The following is a 25,534-nucleotide window of genomic DNA, read 5'->3' on the forward strand; positions in this document are numbered from 1 at the left end:
GTGTAGTCCTTTTGTAAAGATGCCTGCAAGTTGGTTCTCAGAGCTGACATAGGGAGTACACACTTTGCCTGTGATGACTTTCTCTCTGATAAAATGCTTGTCAACTTTGATGTGTTTTGTTCTATCATGTAGCACTGGGTTAGCAACAATGTTTATGGCTGTTTTGTTATCACAGAATAGAGTCATAGGCTTGTCCACTGGGAAACCCAACTCACCCAACATATTCTTTATCCACATACTTTCAGCTACACTGTGAGCCATTGCACGATATTCAGCTTCAGCACTGGATCTAGCAACCACATTTTGCTTTTTACTTCTCCAGGTAACAAGGTTCCCTCCTATAAAGGTGCAGTAGCCACTAGTAGACTTTCTGTCATTTTGAGATCCAGCCCAATCTGCATCTGTATACACTTCAACTTTCAAATGCCCATGTCTTTGAAATAACAAGCCAACACCAGGAAACCTTTTTAGATATTGGAGGATTCTTTCTGCTGCTTCAAGATGAGTGGACCTAGGTGCATGCATGAACTGGCTAAGGACACCAACAGCATAAGCAATGTCTGGGCGGGTCATAGAAAGATATAACAATCTCCCTGCAAGTCTCTGAAACGGTTTTACATCCTTGAGAGGTTCACCTTGGCTGTCACCTAATTTATGGTTGGGATCAATGAGTGGACCTAGGTGCATGCATGAACTGGCTAAGGACACCAACAGCATAAGCAATGTCTGGGTGGGTCATAGAAAGATATAACAATCTCCCTACAAGTCTCTGAAACGGTTTTACATCCTTGAGAGGTTCACCTTGGCTGTCACCTAATTTATGGTTGGGATCAATGGGAGAGTCAACTGGCTTCACTCCCATATTTCCAGTGTCCTGAAGTAAATCTAGGACATATTTCCTTTGGGAAATGAAGATACCCCTTTTTGAGCAGGCAACTTTAATTCCAAGGAAGTATCTGGGAGGCCCTAGATCCTTCACTTCAAACTGAGTGACAAGGAAACTCTTCAACCTCTGGATTTCATCTTTCCAGTCACCAGTAACATCTATATCATTAACATATACTATTAAAGCAGCCATTTTACCTTCTCCTCTTTTCACAAACAGTGTGTGATCTGATTGACATTACTTGTATCCTTTCTGCTGAACCGCAACATGGAATCTATTGAACCAAGCTCTTGGTGATTGTTTCAGCCCGTATAAAGACTTCTTCAACTTGCATACCTTCTGTTCATTGCCTTGAGCCTGGAAACTAGGAGGTTGTATCATGTAAACTTCCTCTTCAAGATCACCATTCAAGAATGCATTCTTGATATCAAGCTGATGTAGATCCCAATCTAGATTAGCAGCAAGAGAGAATAGAACTCTAATGGAGTTCATCTTGGCAACAGGAGCAAAAGTTTCTGCATAATCAACTCCGTACACTTGAGTAAACCCCTTTGCCACTAAGCGAGCTTTATACCTCTCTACCGTTCCATCAGCCCTATGTTTGACAGTGAACACCCATTTACATCCAACTGGATCCTTTCCCTTGGGAAGATCTACAAGTTCCCATGTGCCATTTTTATGAAGGGCATTAATTTCTTCCTTCATGGCATCTGTCCATTCAGGTACTGAAAGAGCTTCTACCACATTCTTGGGGATAGGGACACTGTCAATAGAGGTAAGAAAAGCATAGAAAGAGGGTGAAATGTTCTCATAGGAAACAAAGTTGGAAATGGGGTGTTTAGTGGTGCAAAATCTAACACCTTTCCTGTGAGCAATAGGGAGGTCAAGGTCATTAGCAGCAGAGGTATCAATTTCAATAGAATCAGGAACATCATTGGGAGCCAAGTTACCTAAGTGGATATGATCCTTCCCCGAGGAGTTTGATGGCACTGGAGGTTCTAGATTCTCCACAACTCTTGAATTTGGTTGGCCTTTGCGACGACGGAAGAAGACACAAAAGGGCGGAGGATCAGAAAGAGGAGGGAGTTGAACCATTTTCTCCTCATGCCTACACTCCCCCTGAGGAGAAATAGGAAAGAAAGGCTCATCCTCAAAGAAAGAAACATCCATGGAGACAGAATTTCCGAGAAACAAGATCAAAACAACGATATCCCTTTTGAGTGAAGGAGTACCCAAGGAATATGCGAGGAATAACACGAGAATCCAATTTCCACGAGTGGGAGGCAGATTTTTGACAAAGCACCGACAATCAAATACACGAGGAGGAATGGGAAGAAGGGGGGCCTTAGGAAAGAGAAGCTGATATGGGGCTTTGTACTCTAACCAACGAGAGGGCATACGGTTAATGAGGTAGGTAGAACAAAGAACAACATCAAGCCAAAAACGTTTGGGGACATTCATATGGAGTAGTAAACCCCGAGTCATTTCAAGGAGATGTCGGTTCTTCCGTTCGGCCACACCATTTTGTTGTGGTGTTCGGGCACAAGAGCTACAGTGAAGTGAACCACGCGAAGCAAAGAACTCCGTGAGGTCACTATGAAAAAACTCTTTCGCATTGTCTGATTGAAAAATTTGGATTTCAGTCTGAAATTGAGTGAAGACCATCCGCTGAAAATCTTGGATAATTTTTGGTACTTCCTCCCTGGTTCGCATAGGATATACCCAAGTATATCTAGAATAATCATCAATGAGGGTAATAAAATACTTGTAACCACTCTCAGATGGTAAAGTAATAGGGCCCCATACATCAGAATAAACAATGTGAAAAGGAAATTCAGATTTACTATTTTTTTGAAGAAAATGAGTTCTACAATGTTTACTTAACTGACATGTTTGACAAGAGAAATCTGAAACAAACATTGACTTAAACAGTTCTAGAAACACGACTTTTAAAGACTCAAAAGACAAATGACCAAGGCGACAATGCCATAAATAAACTTGAGGGCTTTGTACTCTAACCAACGAGAGGGCATACGGTTAATGAGGTAGGTAGAACAAAGAACAACATCAAGCCAAAAACGTTTGGGGACATTCATATGGAGTAGTAAACCCCGAGTCATTTCAAGGAGATGTCGGTTCTTCCGTTCGGCCACACCATTTTGTTGTGGTGTTCGGGCACAAGAGCTACAGTGAAGTGAACCACGCGAAGCAAAGAACTCCGTGAGGTCACTATGAAAAAACTCTTTCGCATTGTCTGATTGAAAAATTTGGATTTCAGTCTGAAATTGAGTGAAGACCATCCGCTGAAAATCTTGGATAATTTTTGGTACTTCCTCCCTGGTTCGCATAGGATATACCCAAGTATATCTAGAATAATCATCAATGAGGGTAATAAAATACTTGTAACCACTCTCAGATGGTAAAGTAATAGGGCCCCATACATCAGAATAAACAATGTGAAAAGGAAATTCAGATTTACTATTTTTTTGAAGAAAATGAGTTCTACAATGTTTACTTAACTGACATGTTTGACAAGAGAAATCTGAAACAAACATTGACTTAAACAGTTCTAGAAACACGACTTTTAAAGACTCAAAAGACAAATGACCAAGGCGACAATGCCATAAATAAACTTGACTCTTACAGGACTGACTCATAGACTCTGTAACATGAAGACCAACCTTATTCTCCAGCATTTAAAGTCCATAAACCATACATCCCCTAACAATCGTCCTCCCCGAATCCAGATCCCGAATCACACAATGAGAAGGGAAAAAGGTCACTGAGCAGTTTAAGGAATTAGTAACACTACTAACATAGAACAAATTAATGGGAAATTTTGGAACATGTAGGACATCAGAGAGGGTAAGGCCAAGGGGAAGAGAGATGGTTCCTTGACCAGCTATGGAAGTGTATGATCCATCAGCTAGTCTCACCTTGTCTCTTCCAGAAAGAATGTGATAGGTTTGAAAGTAAGAGGACGTTCCAATCATGTGTTTTGACGCTCCAAAATCAATGATCCATGGAGAGTCAAGGGTGTGAGAAGCAACATGGAAAGTTGTGTCAAAGTTACCTGACGTAGATGCAAATGAGGTTGAGGGAGGAGCATCCATCTGACGAATTGCTCTACCATAGAGCTCTAAATGGTACGGAAGGAATTCATAATATCCTCCCTTGGGTCAGATCCAGAGAGATGTGTCTGAGTCACAGTATGGATGGAGGGCTGATTCTCCCGAGTAGCCATGTTGGCCATAGTGTATTTCTTTGTACCTTGCTGTCCTGACCTTTTATTCACATCTGAACCTTGCTTCTTATTCAGATCTTGGGCCCATTTTGGTTTCCCATGAAGATCCCAACATGCATCTCTGGTGTGTCGGGGTTTCTGGCAATGAGTACACCACAATTTGTCTTTATCCTCTGTTTTTTCTAGAGATCTCCTTTCTTGGAAGAATTTCCCACACTAGTAAAGACACCCCCTTTTGCTGCCAACACAATTGCATCTCCACTAGGGCTGTTCATCAAATTCCTTCTGCTCTCTTTAGATTGTACAAGAGCATAAACTTCCTGAACTGATGGAAGATCCTTAGAACTGAGAATTTGGACTCTGATAGATTCATACATAGGGTTCAAACCATGTAAGAAGGCAAACACTCTTTGCTGGGAGACAAGTTTCTTATACAGTTTTGCATCCTCATCACACTTCCAGTCCACAATCTGGTAATGGTCCAACTCCTTCCAGACAGAATTCAAGTCAGAGTAATATACCGATAAACACCTCTCCCCCTGTTTACAAGTAGACGATTCTGCCTGTAGTTGATAGATCTTGGCATAGTGTCACAGTTCTGAATATGTAGATTTTGCTTGTTCCCAGATCTCATATGCTGTTTCAGCCCACATGAAATTCTTCCTTATTTGAGGTTGCATGGAGACTAAGAGCCAAGACATAACCATGCTGTTCTCCTGATTCCATCTATCATATTCAGCACTCCCAGAGTGTGGTTCTTTAATTCTCCCATTAATATAGCTTATCTTCTCCCTTGCAGTGATGTATGGCTTCATCCCTCTTGACCACTCTAGGTAATTTAAACCATCAAGAGGGACAATAGCCATGGGAAAGGATAGGTCACCACCTCCACTCATGATTTCAGATTTAAAAACAACACCCAAAGGAGGAGCACTGCCTAAAAAAAAAGATTGTTGTTGCAGCACACAAACAAGTCCTTATGACCTACAGTTTCACAAGGATCCAAAAACAAACACTTCTGTTGCATCACATAAATAGGTCCTTATGACCTACGTTTTTTACAGGGATCCAAAAAACAAAACACTGTTGTTGCAGCACATAAACAGGTCCTTATGACCTACGGTTTTACAGGGATCATATGACCCCACAACAGAATGGAAGGAGAAAGGTGAAGTTCACCACACACCTAATCGGCAGACCTGGTACAGGTCCAACTTTAGGGCAGCCAAACAATCAATGAGAGCAAAGTAAAAAAGGTTACTTTAGTCCATCAACAGGGGAGCTGAACAGTCAATGAGAACAAAGTAACAAAAAAAAGGTATTTCAGTCGAATACCAGGGCAGCCGAACAACAGATGAATAGTAGATGAACAACAGATAATACCTTCGTGAACATCAGATGATAGCCTCTGAAAGTTTCAGTCGAACATCAGGGGGTGAAAACAAAACTTCTCCATGAAAGTTTAAGTCGAACGTCAGATGAAAATTTCTCCATAAAACATAACCTTCTCCACGTTGGAAGATGAAAAGTCAGGCAGACTTCTACTTGCTGAAAGCCGAACAGCAGATGGACACAACTGGAAGATGAAGGGACAGACTGCTCAACTTTGAAAGATGAAAAAAAAATCAGACTGCTTGACATCACCCTTAAGGTCTGGATGACCTGCTCTGATACCATGTTGTACAAGAGAAAGGGAGAGAGGAGAGGCGAGAGGACTAAGAGCCCAAAAAGAATACTACAGGCGTGCAGTATGTTATTATTTATACTAGGATGGCCGTACAACTTAAAGAATGAAGAAATTACAAAAGTACCCTTGCGGTACCAAACATATATACAACAACATCTGTCAACGACAAAAACCCTAAACTGACACCCAAAAGGGCCTGTTCAAAAATAAAACTGAAGATAATGTAGGACCCACTTGGTTGAACTAACAGGGATGCCTTAGGGCTGATATAGCCCCCTTTGAGAGTTCTCCTTAGTCACCTTGGGGTGGTCCCACTGTTTAAAGAATTGATTTATGTCATGCTCAGAGTCTAATGGAGGTTTGATGAGCTGCAATTTATTATTTTGGGGGCAGTACAGGTTGATGTTATTGAAAGAATGGTAGGATCCATCTAATGGACGCCATAAAGATTGCGGAATGGGTGGGCGAATTTCAAAAATTTTCCTACCTTCTCCCAACTGGGAGTCGTATTCCCTAAATTTAGAATACAATATTCAAGGATCCTACTTGAACCATAATCGAACCAGATCTGAACCAAATGGGAAGGGAGGAATTATACCTGATCCAGAGAAGCAGTATCTCCCAAAGTTGGTGTTCACGCCCAAAGAAGACACAAAGATCCACTCCTGCTGAAGATGACACAACTATATGTGGAACGGAACCAGCAGAGTGCGTCCTATCCAAAGGACCATCCTTAATCCTATCCAAAGGACCACCCTTTACCAGCCTTGTGGTTCGGTCAACATCGATATGGCCAAGTCGGTAATGCTAGAGGCACATGGGATTTACTGTGTCACGAGTCCTTTTCTTGGGATTTTTGACCGACGTAGTTTCGGTTAAGTTAGTTTCCAGAGAAGGATGTAGAACATAGAGACCGTTCTCCAGTTCCCCGCATGCGATGAATTTGTTATTCCGTTTAACAGTAATCATAATACTAAAATAAATAGTATACCCATCAGCACACAGTTTAGAAACAAAAATTAAGTTTCTTCTTAAGTTCTGTACATAAAGACAATCCTTAAGTACAAGCACTCCTTCTCTAAAGACTAATTCTACGGTTCCTATTGCCGCAGTTGCAACACTTGTAGTCGTTCCCAAGAATAGTGTCATTTCGCCTTCACTCAATCTTCTGCTAACTTTGAACCCCTGCAGTGAGTTACACGCATGAGTTGAAGCCCCGGAGTCAACACACCAGGACACAGAAGTAACTAACATATTAGTTTCTATGGCACAAGTTTCAACGTTACCTTGCTTAGATTCCAGGTAGGCAGGACAGTTCCTCTTCCAGTGGTCGGTCTGCTTGCAGAAGTGACAGACATCAGATGCCTTGTTCTTCTTCTGCTTCTTAGGCTTGGCAGCTTTCTTCTGGGGCTTCTTTGCCTTTCTCTTTTTCTTGCTCAATTTGTTAGCTTCAGCAAGCATAACCACAGGCTCATCCTTTTTGAGTAGATCCTCGGCCCTCTGCAACATATTGCTGAGTTCCTGGACGTTGACATTCAGCTTATTCATGTTGTAGTTCATTGTGAACGCATTGAAGGAAGAGGGCAAAGAATTCAGGATGGAATCCACTTGCGTGCCAAGATCTAGCCCGGATCCAAGGGCTTCGAGTTCGTTAATGTAGCCCATCATCCGAAGACAATGGTCATGAACTTTCTGCCCTTTGGACATCTGCGCGGTTATGAACAGTTTCAGGACCTTCTGTCGAGTAGAACGGTTCTGCTCTTCATACATTATCTTTGGACTGTTCAATATGTCCTTGGCTAGTTCAATCTGATCGAACTGCCTCTGTATTGATTTGTCAAATGAGGCAATGACAAAGCAGCGGGCTAGGGAGTTCTTATCCTCCCAATCTTAGTAGTCCCTCCTACGGGCCTCAGAAGCCCTATCACCCGGACACTCCGGGGCAAGATTTTTCACTACCTTATCTAACTTTTCGGAAGTTAGGACCAGCATAAGATTTTTGTACCAGTCGGCATAGTTTGGGCCCTTAAGCTTGTTATCGTCTAGAAGCTTTGCGAATTGACCGTTTGCCATTTTTTGATAAAACAACAAAGACGTTAGTCCACAACCTTAGTTTGATTCATGTTACCTACATAGATATGGTTTTTAATCTATGTTCCATTCTCATTTGTTCATCTCTGAGATTTCTCTCATTTCTTAGTGACGAAAACGACGGAATGTCTCTGGAAATGGGGGAAATCACATGGGGTGCGTGAAGCCAATTGTTTCAGCTGCATAACTCCACCTTTCTGTGACGGATCATATCCACTCATCGAATGAGTTTCCCTTTGGCCTCTGTCAGACAAGGTTCAGAGCCGTTTTCAAGTAAACCTTTCTGTCCAGTGAGTGCTCACCCATCATATTCAGGTTACGCCAACGTACCGTGAGAGAGTTCCCATTTTCTAGTGAAGCTCCTCCCACATCGGTCTATGACGCCCCTATCATCTTATGAAACACTCTGACAGATCCAACAGCAAATGGATAGCCCAATTTTATGGTGCGTTTCCTCATTACTGAAGGACCCATCATTGTGCTAATGACGGAAGGCATTTAGAGAGTCCGTCATATGGATTTCCCTATCACATACACTCATATTTGTTGGAGGGAGCAAAATTACGCCCTAGTTCTAATTTTAGGTCAAACTAGAGTGACTCCCACTAACTTTCATAAAGTCAGATTTCTGGTGGGTCTTAAGCGGCTAGGGTTTTTGTACGCATCCCTTTTCAGGGTTGTGGGCCCACCAAGTTAGGAGGGGTCATCCAATGACCTTAAGGGACATCATGGCAATGATGTGCATTCAGCCATGGTGTGCACAAGAGCAACTAACGAGTCATCATGGGCCAAGTGCTTATGGCCCATGGTTGCAGCACATCAAACATCCAAACATCACATGTAAAGGAAGAATTGATCCAATCAATTAATTGTTGTAAAGCCCATTGAACAGCCCATTTAAAATCCATAACATTAACAATTAATGTCGATTAGGTGTATGGGCTGAATTGCAGTCAGCAGTTCGGCCCATACAGCTTTTCTCACAAGAGTGGGCTTTTGTAGTTTTGACCTTTTAAAACTAGGCTTTATAGGTGGGCCGAATTAATCCTCGTTATTGAACATCAGATTTGGAAGAGCAAGTGTGACAAAATTGGACTGAAAACAGTCCCCTTCGAACCCTAGATTCGGTCCAAACAGATTTGGTCCAATCTAGTCCGAAATTGTCCGAAACTGATTTTCAATTCAAGAGTTAATTCATGAAAGATCTGAAATTAATAATTTCAATTTTAAACAATCACAAATCAAATATGGACTGTTCGCACCACCTGCAAAACAGAGGTTAATCACTGGGGTTGCAGTTTCACAAACTGCAAATCGCAGAAAGCGATTTCTCCATCTGCAAACTTCCAGCGCCGCCTTCTTCTTCCTTCTTCTTTAATCAAGAAAATAAAAGAAACAGAAATCCTATTTCTATTAATTAATTACATTCTTGATCAAATCCTTTACATTCAGTCTAGAAACAAAAAATATTTACAGACTGAATTGAATAAAATAAATAAATAAAAAGGAAAAAGGGTGCGCAGACCATCTACGCCAAATCTGCACTGCGATCTCCAAGTTTGAATAGTCCATTAAATCAAAAAACAGTTTCAAATCTGATTTCAGATCAATCGCCCTTAACAAGAAACAATTTCTTGAAAAAAGGAAAACTATTTGCGCATATCTTGGCAGAACATCTTCTGTCCATCTACGCAGGTTCAGATCTGATTTTCTTTTAGTTCAAGATTCGAACCTGTGGCTCTGATACCACTGAAAGAATGGTAGGATCCATTTAATGGACGCCATAAAGATTGCGGAATGGGTGGGCGAATTTCAAAAATTTTCCTACCTTCTCCCAACTAGGAATCGTATTCCCTAAATTTAGAATACAATATTCAAGGATCCTACTTGAACCATAACCGAACCAAACCTGAACCAAAAGGAAAGGGAGGAATTATACCTGGTCCAGAGAAGCAGTATCTCCCAAAGTTGGTGTTCACGCCCAAAGAGGACACCAAGATCCGTTCCTACTGAAGATGACACAGTTGTATGTGGAACGGAACCAGCAGAGTGCGTCCTACACACTGGATCCTTCTCAAGAATCCTCTGGAAACTCTGAGCACCAAATCTTTTTTCAGTCTTTTCTGCAAGACTGATGTCAAGAATGGATTTCTTGATTTGTTTCTTCTTCAAAGATCGAATCTTGCCAAAAAGAATGGCAGCGGCTGGAGGAGAACTCTTGGGATGAAGATGGTTGAATTGCTTCTTCTCTCTGGAGTGTGTATGAGATCCAATCTTAGTTCGTAGGATGATTTCTTGCACACAACCCTAGGTTCGAAATCTGATTATGATCTCTTAGGGTTTCTCCTCTTTTTTCTTCTTGATTAAGAAACCTCCTAATTAGGAGTTATCTCAATCCAAATCAGTATTTGGATAGGGGATGATCTTAATCCTATCTGCAGATTAAGTTAGCTTACTCCTGATCTTATCAGGAGGTTACCAGATTCAAATCTGATTTGAATTTGGTCTCCCAGAGTGGATAAGGTTAAAGGCCCAATCCTTTTGCTAACTTTAATCCCAGATTCGCCCCATAGATGGGTGATCACATCAGCCCTGCTCAAAATGGGCTTTTGGCCCATTAAGTGTTCAGTGCTTAATTAGTTTCCAATCTGTTGTCCAGTTGGGCTTCTTTGTATGGCATGGGACCCAAGCATTGATCTACACACCAACCACATGGGTTCGGCCCAGCCTTTATTACAAGGCCCAGCCGAATTCACTGAAAAGCTCAGTGAACCCCTGAGCCCATCACATGGACCCTATGGGCCCAACACTTACATTAAGTGGTCCCTGGGCCAAGCCATCTTATAAAAACCCAGGGACTGTGGGCAAGTGCAAGATTAGCCCATCAGGTATTATCCTAAATGGTCTTACACTCTCAGCCCTTAATGATCAAGCACTGCCCGACAAGAGAGGACCTCTCCCTCGGCTGCAAGGAACCGTGCCGCACTCTCCACTCACATGGATCCCGGGAATTAAAACCATTTACAAACATTTTGAAACCGTACAAATATATATATGTATATTAATTTTGCAAAACAAAATTCCAACGATTGAAATCAACTGCCAGTAGTTTGGTTTCCATCAGAGAGAGTGCCTTCCCGATCATTACCTTTGTCCGACAAAGGGGCTGATCCTGTCACTATGATCACCCACTCAGATGAATTCTCAGACTGTCCCAACATACCTAGGCTTTGATCCCCGCTAAGGATCTCACTGATTGGCATATTAAAGACAACCCAATCCGACACCTAGTGAAGTGTCATAATCGAGTCTAGGGGTCAGGTGTAACTTTCCAGTTTTGCCCATCTGTCTCCAAGGTCCAGGGAAATACTAGAAATTTGGTCCGGTTCAAGGATTCGAGTAATCCCATACTGCATGTGCCTTGTGTCTTACCCTGGTGGCCGAGACAGGCCATCCCAACACTTGGTGGCACACCAGTATCAACCTTGGCAGGATAAATCTCCCCAGACTTATCCAATGGTTGTGAACATTTAAAACTAACACGAGTCTCTATAAGTGTCCAGTTTTAGGGTCTTACACAGAATTATACCAAACAAAATGAATCAAACATGCACTTTATTTATTTACACTAAATATCAAAAGTACATCAAATCGAATTGAAGCTAAGGGCATACAAAACTGTCTAATAGTTATGCATCACCAAACCTTTCCAACCTTTGCACTATCAATAGCTTTAGTGATTTGGATAATTATAAATGGATAAAGGTATGGGCTGTGTGGCTCTCTAGAGCAATTAGATAAAGCAGAAGGTATCATATAACAAAATAAGAGTTGAGATGTGTTTCTTCATGAGATTCTTCCATTTAATACCAAAATCTACTCTTGTAGCTTATTTTTATAAATTATAGTTCACATGGTCATACACCTTTTCCTTTCCAGGCCTGCTCTGCATCATTCTTGAGTCTCCACAATAGTTTTTTATTAAGACTCATCGACAAATCTGTTTTCCAAGAAAAAATTCTTCTTAGAGTTGAGAATTAAATGTTTCTATCACTTTCTTTACTTTTGGTGTGAGGATATCTGAAATTTTGGTGTGACCCTTCTTGAGCAAAATTTCTTCGCTCCAATGAGAAAGGGAGGGAATATTGTGGAGGTGGGATATATCTGCCATTATTTGGTTAATTTGGGAAGAAAAGTGATGATCTTCAGGGAGGAGGTCCATACTAAAGAATTTTTGCTTGAGAATATTGCCATGAAAGTAGCCCATTGGGTGAAATCAATCCCTCTTTTTGAACCCTTCTTCATAGATTATTTTAAGGGGATGGTAATAGGGGTGATCATTCCTATCCCAACTTGGCCCGAAATTTTATACATACATACATTGCATATTATGTCACATATAATATATTTATTATAAATATTATGTAATATAAAATATATATTATATGCATCATATTATAATAAGTCTAGCTCGGACTTGGCCTAGCCCATCTTATGATCACCCCTAGTTGGAAAAAAGGTTGCACCCTCATCTTCAGCTATAAGTTTAACATCGTGTAAATGGTCTCTATCACCCCTAGTTGTAACTTTGACAAGTACAACTTGGGCAACTTAGGAATATTAGGAGTGGGGTGGGGAGGGATGTTTAGAAATCATGGAGTAGTGGTTCTTGAACATCCCTAGGTATTGGTTCTTGAGGTGCAACCATGGAGTGCCGTATCACTAGAGCTTTACCCTCAATGTCCCCTTCCAAGTTTTCTTCCTTAAAGAATTAGCTTCAGTAGTTTCAGCCACTTGTCCATCCTCAACATGGCTTATATCATCTTGTTGTTCATCAATGACTTCATCAATCATATGTGTTTGTCCTTGAATCCTTCTCTTAGGCCATTCATTGGAATGATGTCCCAATTCCATTCACCTGAAACATCTAATAGTAGGCTGCCCTTGATTGCTCTTTGTTGCATTTGAGGTCCCTTGGACTTTAAGTCATGTTTGGTTGATCACACGACCCCTACCAGTCGCGACACTAAGACCTACTGATGAAGATGTACCTTAGACAACACTTAGTTTCTGCCTTGAGCTCTAACTCAATTGAGCTTCAACCTTCAGAGTTAGCTGATATGCATCCTTTATCTTATACGGACAATGTAGGCTGACTTGATCTTGTAATGGCAACCTCAAATCATATCTACTAACTTTTTTCTGTTCAGTTTCTATCATATTACTCCAAAGAGTAAATCTATTAAACTCTTTTCTGTACTTCTTTATACTCTTTTCCCGTTGCCTTAAATTCTGCACCTTTTAGTAAAGAGTTTGCTCATAATTTGGTAGTAAGAGTTGCAATTTCAGCTTTTCTTTCATTCTTCCCCAAGAACTAACCTTTCTTTTCCCCTTTATCTGTGCCTTTGATAAATTTTCCACCAATCCAAGGTTGTCCCATGCATCTTTATTGTTACAGGCTTTACTTTTCTTTCTTTATTCATTTCCTTCCAATCAAATTAATTTTCAATGTTGTCCAACCATCTAGAAACTCTTCAGGTTCCACCTGACCATCAAACTCGTTAATATGAAGTTGAACACTATGACCTTGATTGGATTGTAAAGCTTGCACTATTTGGTCTTCCTATCGCTGGTTGTTATTCCTTTCATGCTGATCACCTCCAGGTTGCTCAATGCTTGACTTGATTCTTCACTAATAATGTTAGTGAGCTTGTCTTCTTCCTCCAAGCCCCAAATTACTTGCTACATCACCATCCCTAGCAGCATTTTGAGCTACAAGTTGAGCAGGATGTTCAATCTGTTCTTGCTGCCATCTTATAGGCTCTTAGAAAACCTCTTTAGTGACATGTTGTGGTCTTCTACCACCCCTACCATGTCCACCCCTTGCAGCCATAATAATATAGCAAAATACAACAAGGAGATGAACTTTGAAGAAAACCCAAGGAAAGAACTTGCTTTGATACCACTTGATGTGGACAGAAAAACAAATTACATGCAGCACTTCCAAGAATACAACAATAGTCACAAGATATACCAAGTTGAAAACAACAAAACAAGTTGGAATTTTAGGGATTTCAGACCTGAACCTGAAGTAGAACTTTTCTTGTAATAGTTCCCCTACAGTAACAATGGCATCAAGCTGGCCTCCCGCATGGACATGTAGCGATAGAGGGGTTGGAAAGTGTCAAAATGGGTTGACTCCTCGAAACCCAAGCTCCCAATACTTGAAAACCCTAGCTGGGGTTGAGATACAGCTCAAACAAGAGAGAAAGAACCAAAAAGACCCCTACAGAAACAACCCATTTATCTTTTATAAGATTCAATGGCTTGCTGGAGAAGCCAATTAAAATATTTACATATAAGCCCCTAGAATGTTTCCCTTTCACAAACAACTCCTTAAGAACAAAGTTAGCTTCAAACAAACCCCCAAAAGATAACTTTTGTTACAAAAAGACCCAAGAGGCCAAAACCCAACAGATGTGCACAGAACTTCCCCTAACCGGAATCTGAATTATAAAATAATGAAAATACCCCTGGACCCAAACTGTCAACAAAGTACTCGAAAACAACAATTTGGGACCCTACTAGAAAAAAAATACAAATACAGAATACATTCACATTTCTCTCTTTTCCCTTTTTTTCTTCTTTTTTTGGGTTCATCAGTACGTGATATATAGTTCTTTTGCTATGTAATTGGAAACTTTGCTTGTTTTTCTTTTTTTGATTCATTTACTGGACTCAATGGGTGTAACCTGCAGATTAATTCAGATGAATTTGCTGACCTTTGCAATGCTATTGCGCTGAAATTTCAAAAGGAGCCCATTGTATGTTTTCTAATAACTTAATGTATTTGAGATGTTGTTACTTAATGTTCCCATTTCTATCTTAAAGCCTTAGTGTAGAATGTCTTCATTATGGATTATGAAGATGTAACTGTGATTTTGTTACTTTGCATCCCTTTGCAGCCACCTTGGTTGGAAGGCTTTCCTACATTTTACAATTCACCCACATCTAAGAAGTTAAAAGCTTTTGTTCGGAGCAACAAATTTGGATACATTATTGTCTCCATACTCGTTCTCAATCTTGGTGCTGTTATTATTGAAACAACGGTATGACTGGGCCAATGGTAATATTGACATAATTTAGGTTCTCTAGGGTTCTCCTGAGACAATGTAAACTTTAGTGTTCTGGATGTAACTCTTGATAAAATGGAATGATGAAACGAGATCTGTACAAGTATTTTGAATAAAGATTTTCAATCTGAATAAAAGGGCATTGATATCAACAAAATGCAATTTTCTTAAAAATATTAATTAATTTGTCCATGATATCTTTTTAGCTAAAGTAGCATAATTTGATTTAGGTTATAACCATTTTGCCTTTTAGGTGATCCTTTGTTGAGAATTGCTTCTTTGAATATCTTAATGTAGTTCATTTGTTATCATTCTTAACTTCTTTACCGATAATTTGATATACTGCCTAATTAGAACCTTAATTTGAAAGTGCCATATTTGTTTGTCTGTGGCATAGGATCTACGTTGACTTGAAAAGATTTTGATCTCTGCACTTAAAGTTTTTCTGTGTTTTTTTTCTTGGTCAGAAACAAGGTTGAGAGCATTTATTAGTGAATGGAAGGAATGAAAATGGGATGAAAACTCCTTTCCAAGTTAATAAATATTTGCTTCTTCTAATTGGCTAGTTAGAGAATTGATTATGGAATACAGATTTGAATTGGAGTATTTTAAGGAGCATGCTCTCCATGTTTTCTGTTTCTAAATGAGTTATCATTGCCTTCTTTATTTGTCTTCTCTTTATTCCCTTTTACCTATCATGTGCAATAAAAAATAAGAAAAAAAAAACTATCATGTGCAATCTGTAGGGTTTTTCCCCTTCCTATTCTACATCACTCCTCTCTATCCATGATGTAGAGATTGCAGCACTAAGTATGAGGAAGAACATAGAAGCTCTAAAAAAATAAGAAAGGATAGCAATCACACCCTTGATATCATATTTTTTCTTGTTTAGTTATGATTTGATGATTTCTAATTGTTTCTCAGTGAATTCTAGCATTTTTAGTTGATTATTCATGTTAAAGGGTCTTTGAATTAGTTATTAAGGTTTACTAGTCATAAGACAGGGTACTCTTGTACTTTTGTTTTAAGCTATAGGGGTACTCTTGTACTTTCATTTTAAATTGTTGTTTCCCTTCTTTATAAGGCATCTTCTTAGCACATAATGGGGAGATCTTAATACTTTTTTACCCAAAAAACTTGCAGCAGCTTGCTTTCCTTGCTTCTATCTCTTCAAGTTAAAAAAAAAAAAAAAAAAAACTCTGCTTCAAAACACTCTAGGCTGACAACATCAATACTTGCTCAGTAAGTCTGCCATAAATTTTCATAGAAAAATTAGATTGAGGTGATTTATGCTCGTTTTACTGCTTATTCAATGACCTTTAAAATGACATTTTACATGTTACATGTCATGCTTCACTAAAATAAAATGGGTCCAGAAAGGGGCTAGAAATCAATTTTTATTGTAAATTCAATAGGAAAAAATTGCAATAAAATCCAAATTTTCATCACCTTGGAGAACAAATATAGGCATTAAGCATTTTGAAGATCTCAGAAAGAGCTTTTAAATGCATTTGATTTCAGTGGAATATTGTTTTCTATAAAAAGTGTTAGCGTAGGGGTATTTCTGTCTTTATACCTTGATTGATGTTGCTGATCTGTAATGTTGTGTTGAAACATGTGCTCTTAACTTAAGTAAGGGCACATAGGTCTTTTCAGTTATGTTTTAATAATAATATAAATAGTTACTAGCCGACTGGGAGAAGAAAAGTTAACTCTTTCAGTTCGAACCAGTATTCTCTCTTTCTCTTTCTCTCTCTCTCTTTCTCTCTTTCTCTATCACTCTTTCTTCTTCTACATAACTGAACTCAATCAGGCCGAACTCTAAGGCAGACCTGAATTATAACATGGTATCAGAGCTAGGTTAAATCTGCCTAGATTTCTGCTTGCCTAGGGTTCATTCTCTGTGCACCCTATCTAGGGTTTTCCTCTTTTTTTTTTCTGTGTTCGATTGGAGATAAGGGAAAGGGCTGAAAAGGAGTGATCGCCCTCTTCCCTTGGGGGTCTCTATGCCTCCAGTTAGGTCGTATGTGGTCGGTTGTTGTGATTTCTGAGATCGCCCTCTCCTAGTAGAGGAAGAATAGAGGGCCGAACTGTGTGTGGCTGTTGTGTGTGAAGCGGCTGTTGTGTGTGGACTGCTCTCCTGTTCACATGGGTGTTACTTCAGCGATAAGGTAAGAGATTTTAGTGCATGATATCTGTTATGGATTAAATAGGAGGTGTGTTTTAGACCATTTTCTAGGGTTTCGGCTAGTAAGTATTTATATTATTATTAAAACATAACTGAAAAGACCTATGTGCCCTTACTTAAGTTAAGAGCACATGTTTCAACACAACATTACAGATCAGCAACATCAATCAAGGTGTAAAGACAGAAATACCCCTACGCTAACACTCCCCCTCAAGCTGGTGAGTATATATCATATACTCCCAGCTTGTTACATATGTAGTCCACTCTTCCCCGACTCAAGCCTTTTGTAAATAAGTCAGCCCACTGATTTCCTGTATTAACATGTGTAGTGTCTAGCTCTCCATTCAGCACCTTCTCCCTCGCAAAGTAACAGTCAACCTCAATGTGCTTGGTTCTTTCATGAAACACTAGATTAGAGGAGATATGAACTGCAGCCTGATTATCACAATAGAGCTTCATTGGAGTGTTAATGTTGTACCCTACTTCCTATAGAAGGTTCCTTAGCCACACTAATTCACAAGCGGTATGCGCCATAGCCCTATATTCTACTTCTGCACTGCTTCTTGCCACAACCGTCAGCTTCTTTCTTTTCCATGTCACCAGGTTACCTCCTAGAAACGTGCAATAGCCTGTAGTAGACCGCCTATTAGACATAGAACCGGCCCAATCAGCATCAGAATACCCTTCTATTTCAAGTTTTCCCCCACTCTTGTATATCAGACTGCGACCCAGGGCCCCTTTTAGTTACTTCACAATTCTCAGAACCGCATTCCAATGAGGAATCAGAGGTTTTTGCATGAACTGACTTACCACACTAACTGCAAATGAGATGTCTGGTCTGGTAATGGTTAGGTAGTTCAGTTTGCCCACAAGTCGTTTATATCTGCCAGGGTCTTCAAACACTTCACCCATATCACTGGTTAGCTTGGTATTTGTATCCATGGGTGTTTTAGCTGGTTTGACACCCAACAAGCCTGTTTCTTCCAGCAAATCAAGCGCATACTTCCTCTGGCACAGGTTAATCCCATACTTGAATCTCGCTACCTATCCCCAAGAAGTATTTCAGTTTACCCAGATCCTTTGTCTGAAAGTGATCCTGCAGATAAGTTTTCAGCCTATCAATACCAATGTTATCATTCCCAGTAATAACAATATCATCTACATACACCACCAACAGTATTTTTCCTCCCAGAGAGTCATGACTAAATACAGAATGGTCAACTTTGCACTGTTTCATGCCAAACTTCTTTACCACCTCACTGAACCTACCAAACCATGCTCGAGGAGACTGTTTAAGCCCATATATAGCCTTTCTTGGTCTGCACACCTTACCATCCTCCCCCTGAGCAACAAACCCTAGAGGTTGCTCCATGTAGACCTCCTCGATTAAGTCACCATGCAAAAAGGCATTCTTGATATCAAGCTGATATAGTGGCCACTCATACATGGCTGCAAGAGAGATCACAACACGAACTGACCCTATCTTAGCAACCGGTGAGAAGGTCTCTGTGTAGTCAATGCCATAGGTTTGGGAGTACCCTTTTGCAACTAATCGCGCTTTCAGGTGTTCAACACTACCATCAGGCAGATAATTAACCATATAAACCCACTTACAACCAACAACTTGCTTCCCAGGAGGAAGAGCAGCGAGGTCCCAAGTATGATTGTGATGAAGGGCTGAGAGTTCTTCTTCCATGGCACGACACCACCCTGGAGAGGCAAGGGCTTCCTGGACATCTTTAGGAACAATAACCGATGATAACAAGGTAACAAACTGGCAATGGGAAGCGGAAAGGTGAGTAAGAGAAGCATAATTAGAAATGGGATGAAGGGTGCAAGTACGTTTACCTTTCTGCAAAGCAATGGGTAGATCAATCTCAGATGCTAAGTGGGGGTCTGGTGCCGGATCCGTCGACGGAGATGTAGCCGGAGGAGTAGTAGCTGGTGCACGTGGGCGATGTGTATATACATGACGGATAGGTGGGCGTTCAACTGGTGGTGGCACCGGAGGCAAGGATTTGGTCACAACTGGAACAAAGGGAGGAGGATCGACAACGGGAAGTGGAAGAGGAGGAGGTGATGAGGAGGAAGAAGCATCACCAGACCCCAAAAAGAACGGAGTAGACTCAAAGAAACTGACATCAGCACACAAAGGACTGTCGAGAACCAGGATGGTAACACCTATACCCTTTCTGGGTCCGAGAATAGCCAAGGAAGATGCACTTGAGAGAAAGGGCATCAAACTTGTCGTTCCCAAGACCCGGATTATAGACAAAACAGACACACGCAAAAACTCTCGGTGTAAGAGGGAACGGAGACAAAGAGGGAAACAAGACCTGAAACAGAGACTAGACACTACACATGTTAATACAGGTTGCAGTTCATATCTCCTCTAATCCAGTGTTTCATGAAAGAACCAAGCACATTGAGGTTGATTGTCACTTTGTGAGGGAGAAGGTGCTGAATGGAGAGCTAGACACTACACATGTTAATACAGGAAATCAGTGGGCTGACTTATTTACAAAAGGCTTGAGTCGGGGAAGAGTGGACTACATATGTAGCAAGCTGGGAGTATATGATATATACTCACTAGCTTGAGGGGGAGTGTTAGCGTAGGGGTATTTCTGTTTTTATACCTTGATTGATGTTGCTGATCTGTAATGTTGTGTTGAAACATGTGCTCTTTCTCTCTTTCTCTCTTTCTCCATCACTCTTTCTTCTTCTACATAACTGAACTCAGTCAAGCCGAACGCTAAGGCTGACCTGAATTATAACAAAAAGTTATATTCAATTTAGTATAGAAGGGTCCATTCATCAAAAAGAATTTAGTATAAGTAGAAGATCAAGATTGCAATCAGTCTTGAACCCTAATAGAATTTAGGTTAAGAAAAGCAGAAGAAAAGTGAGAGGAAGGAGAAGGAAGAGAAGAGAAACAGAAGAACACAAGGGTTTGAAAGGAGGGACAGATTCTAACACATCTTCTGCCGCCACTCTCTTAGTATTTATAGGTTATGTTTAGTACATAGAGAAAAGGACAGATCTGCCCTTAGTACTTACATGACAAATAAAGTAAATAAAAAGCTGAAATAAATAACAACTGAAATAACAAACTGACCCCAACTGACACTACTATGACTGAAACAAATAATTACACATGCTGTCCTACGAACACAGTGGGGACCACTGCTGTGGGGCCCACATCAGTGTTCTCTACACTCCCCCTCAAGTTGGGAGTAGATATTTATCATTCCCAACTTGGATAGGTCTGCCTCTAACTTCTTCCTTGGTACAACCTTGGTGAGGATATCTGTGAGCTGCATATTAGATGTGATATACGGGAGAGACACTTCTTGTGATGCGACCCTCTCTCACACAAAATGTCAATCAACTTCAATATGTTTAGTTCTGTCATGCTGCACTGGGTTGTGGGCTATATTAATTGATGTTTGATTATCACAATACAACATCAAGGACTTTTCATAGTCAATGATCTCAGCCATAAGATTTCAGCCACTCCGTTAGCCATTGACCTGTATTCCGCTTCAGCATTAGAGCGGGAAACAACACTCTGCTTCTTACTCCTCCAAGAGACAAGGTTACCTCCCACAAGGGCACAATATCCAGAGGTAGACCTTCTGTCATCAACACTCCCAGCCCAATCGGCATCTGTATAGACCTCCACCTTCATGTGATTATTGTTCTTGAGCAGTATACCTCTACCCGGGCATCTCTTCAAGTATGCTAATATTCTCTGTACCGCAAGGAGATGAGAAGTTCTAGGGGAATGCATGTACTGGCTAAAAACACTAACTGCATAACTGATATCTGGCCGAGTGAGGTAGAGGTATAGGAGCTTTCCAACCAATTGTTGGAACATAACTTTGTCTTCAAGAGGCTCCCCGCCCTCTGCACTAATCTTGTGATTCTGTTCAATGGGTGTATCAGCAGGCTTAACACCTAACTTTCTAGTTTCCGCCGACAGATCTAGAACATACTTTCTCTAAGAGATAAAAATCCCCTGTTTAGATCTAGCAACCTCAATACCCAAAAAATACCGTAGTGCACCAAGATCTTTCACCTCAAACTCTTGATGAAGGAGCTGTTAGAGGGACTCAATCTCATGGCTATCATTTCCTGTCACCACAATATCATCAACATAGACTGCAAGTAGTGTCAGAGAGGACCACCCTCTTGATAAATAGTGTATGATCTGACTGGCCCTGTTAATAACCGAACTTTCCAAGGGCTAATCTGAACCTATCAAACCAGGCTCTGAGTGACTGCTTCAAACCATACAATGCCTTGTTCAGTCAGCAAACCTTCTTACCTGTCTCTGTATCATAGAATCCAGGAGGCAACTGCATGTAGACCTGTTCCTGTAAGTCTCCATTCAGAAAGACATTTTTAATATCCATCTGGAACAAGGGCCAAGAATGATTTGCTGCAAGGGATAACGGAACTCGGATGGTGGTCATCTTGGCTACTGGGGCAAAGGTCTCCAAGTAGTCTATACCATAAGTCTGGGTGAACCTCTTTGCGACCAGCCAAGCTTTGTACCTTTCAATAGAGCCATTAGCATTATGCTTTACAGTGAATACCCATCTACATCCAACCGGTTTCTTTCCTTTTGGTAGGTCAACCAGTGCCCAAGTGTTATTCTTGAACAGGGCATCCATTTCGACTTGCATTGCATCTTTCCATTCTGGAACTGATATGACTTCTTGCACTGTTCTTGGAATAGGGACATTGGCAATGGAAGTGAGATAGGACCAGTAAGAGGGAGATAGACGATCATAGGATAAGAACTGTGAGATGCTATGAGCTGTAGATGTGGTGCAATGCCGTTTCCCTTTGCAGACGGAAATAGGGAGATCAAGGTTATCCACAGGAGGGGAAGTGGCAACAGTGGAAGGTGTCTCAGTAGGCTCTGGATCTAGAACCGCAGAAGGAACTGGAGCTGGCCGGGACTACCGATGACTAGGATCAACCTGCCTGCATCGCCTGTGATAGACTCTCAACTCCTGATCCCTCTGACCACCCTCGCCATTATAGCCTTCATCACCCAGTTGAATAGGTAAAGGAACAACCCCACTTCCATTGCGCTCCCCCTGAGGAAAGAGACTCAAAATCCCACTCTCACTGCTCTCCCCCTGAGGAGAAACCCTAGGATAATAGGGTGCCTCCTCAAAGAAGGTGATATCCATGGAGAAAAACCTTTTCCCTGAAACCGGATCATAGCAGCAAAAACCCTTTTGAGTTTGTGCATAACCGAGGAAAATGCATTTGGAGGCCTTAGGTTCAAATTTGGAATGATGAGGCCCGAGAAGCTGAACGAAACAGGTACAACCAAAGGTTTTAAGGGGAACAATGAACAACTCCTCGTCTGGGTATAGAAGGGAAAAAGGGGTTTTCATATCAAGAACCCGGGAAGGAACCCGATTAATGAAATATACTGTCGTGAGGATAGCATCACCCCAAAAGCGAATAGGTACATTGGAGGTAAACATAATGCTTCTAGCCACCTCCAAGATGTGCCTATTCTTCCTTTCGGCATTGCCATTCTGTTGCGGTGTACAAGGGCAAGTGCTCTGGTGAATAACTCCATGGCTGAGAAGGTAGGAGGTCAATGGCTTAGCAAAGTATTCCTTTGCATTATCAGATCTAAGGACTTTGATTTTGGCTCCAAACTGATTGATAATCATCTGATGGAAGTTTTGGGTCATAGTAGGAACCTCATCTCGAGAACACATAAGATAGACCCAAGAAAAATGAGTATGGTCATCAACAGACAATAGAAAATATCTATACCCACCCATAGAAGAGATGTGATATGGCCCCTAAACATCAGTCTACACAATATCGAAAGAAGAATTACTCCTTTTATTACTCAAAGAATAAGAAGTTCTACAATGTTTGGCAAACTCACAACTCTCACACTTCAACTTTGATAACTCAATAGACTCAAATAAAGTAGGAAACAAACTCTTCAAAGACCTAAAAGACAAATGACCTAATCGATTATGCCAAAGCATAACCGGACTCACAGACTGAGAAACAAGAGACTTCTTATCCACTGACTCCTCCCGACAAGAACTCTCTCCAAGCAGATAGATCCCATTCGTCTCACGGCCAGTTCTAATCACCTTCCTCGTCTCCAAGTCCTGAAAAACACATCGGTCAGGGAAAAAGGTTACTGAACAATTCATATGTTTGGTAATACTACTCACTTAAAGCAGGTTAGTATCAAGCTTAGGAACATGCAATACAGAAGATAAAGAGATAGTATCCGATAGCTTGATGTCACCCTTGCCCGAAATGGGAACAAGAGAGCCATCAGCAATGGATACTCTATCTCGGCCAGAGGACAAGTGATAAAAACTGAACAATGATGGCAAGCTAGTCATATGGTCGGATGCACTTAAATCTATTACCCAGCAGTGGTCAGTATTACCTGGAGCTGAAGCATGGTAAGTTGAGGCTCGAGTACCTGAATGTGCAAACGCAAATGTGGCAGGAGTTGATGGTGGACTGAGACGGCTGAGCTGAACTCCCAACTTCATTTTCCAACTGTATGAGGGCAGCCCGAACAGCGGCTAAGGTCTCTAGGGATGTGCCTGATAAGGATGCTAAATCAGTGTTCACGGCCACGTGAGCATTACCCTTCTTATTTCTTAGTTTTGCTGGGACCAAGTGAGGATGTAGCTTCCAACAAGTATCTTTTGTGTGCTTGGGTTTCTTGCAATGTTCACATACCAGGTCCCATTTATCTTCCTTCTTCCGGTCCCTTTTTGGATCACCCCCTGACTTAGGTTTAATAGCTGTCAGGGCTGGGAAAGGGGGTTGAGACTGCATCATGATTTTTCTCCTGGTCTCTTCACTATGCACCAGGGAGTATGCTTGAGAGAGGGTCACACCATCTCTGGTCAGTATTTGTTGCTGGACAATGTCATATTCTGAATTCAAGCCAGCCAGAAACTCAAACACCCTATTTGTCTCGACTTGCTTTCTGTGATTCTGTGCATCTTTGGGACTCTCCCACTCAAGGGTCTCTAGATGGTCAATCTCATGCCACAAGGATTTTAAGGTAGAGAAGTAGACAGAAACTAGCTTTTCTCCTTGTTTAAGGTTGTTCACCTCACACTTCAGTTCATAGGCTCTGGCAACATTAAGGGGTTGGGAATAGGTTTCTTTCACAACATCCCATATCTCCTTGGCTGTCTTTGCCCACAAGTAATTCCGGCTGATATGTGGCTGCATAGAATTACACAGCCATGCCATAACCTGAACCCACTTGGTGTATGTTGGGTCCTCCTTGGAAGGTTCTTTCACATCTCCAAAGAGGCAACCCAGTTTTCCCCTTCCTCCAATAGCCATCATGGCTGATTGAGCCCATTCCAAGTAATTTGACCCATCAAATCTCATAGTTGTAATCTGAAACCCAGTTTCAGATACACTACCATAACTTCTGTTTTCCAAAACTACTTTCTCCCTGATTTTTAAACTCCATCTTTGGTCAAGAATCAGTAGCTATAAACTGTTAGAGCCACTACACCAGAAAATAGCACTTGGACAGACGGTCACAACCAGAAAACAGTATGAAATCAATGCAGGTCTGATCTGAAACCAATCAGTAATCACTGTATATGCATGAACTAGTGCAGGCCTGATCTGAAACCAGTCGGCAATCACAGTATATGCAGGAAACCAATACAACTCTGATCTGAAGTCAATCGGCAATCACAGTACCAGGCAGTCTGTCAAGTTTTTTTATCCCCTAGAAGAGCTCGAAGCCAAAAATAGGCCTGAAACCAGCTTAGAGAGCAATCTGAGATGCAGGAGCAGAATTAGGGTTTCAATCGTAGGTCTGAAATAAGTGCTCAGCCGCACTCTCCAAGCAGTCCGTACAGTTAGGACCTGTTGTAGGGTCAATATGAAACCCTAAAACTGATCACCTCTGAGAGAAGGGGGTTCAGCCCAATAGTCAAACCCTATATTAGAGAGAAAAACCTTAAAGCAGTTCGGCCTCTCCTTCTAGATAGGTCCAACCTATCTCTACTGATAGCAGTCTCTGGAAACTAAATAAAACTTACTTATGGAATGCTGTTCACTGCCTTCCAGGGTTACCTGAACCCTAGCCTTTGCTGCTTCTTCCTGATTACCAACTCTCTACAAGTCGCGGCAAGTCCTCAACAACTGTGAACCTCTTCTGGTAATCTCCAAGAATCAGTCGACGAATACTTCTTCATAAGCTTCCAGCCCTAGCTGGTCCTCATGTGGTCGGATGGACTAGACACACATGAGAAGC

The 25,534-nt window shown here is 41.1% G+C and overlaps 1 protein-coding gene across 1 annotated transcript in view; it reads left to right on the forward strand.

The window, feature by feature from the left end:
• Positions 1-25,534, forward strand: part of TPC1 (two-pore channel 1) — a 169,269-nt gene that overhangs the window by 79,066 nt on the left and 64,669 nt on the right. Inside the window, exons 12-13 of the mRNA XM_088965604.1 lie at positions 14,667-14,732; positions 14,874-15,017. Coding sequence (XP_088821730.1) covers positions 14,667-14,732; positions 14,874-15,017 — 210 coding nt within the window. The remainder of the gene's footprint in view (positions 1-14,666; positions 14,733-14,873; positions 15,018-25,534) is intronic.

This window comes from Nelumbo lutea, chromosome 1 (genome assembly GCF_056320005.1).
Source record: "Nelumbo lutea isolate HS-2025 chromosome 1, American lotus-T2T, whole genome shotgun sequence".
NCBI classification, from domain to species: Eukaryota; Viridiplantae; Streptophyta; class Magnoliopsida; order Proteales; family Nelumbonaceae; genus Nelumbo; species Nelumbo lutea.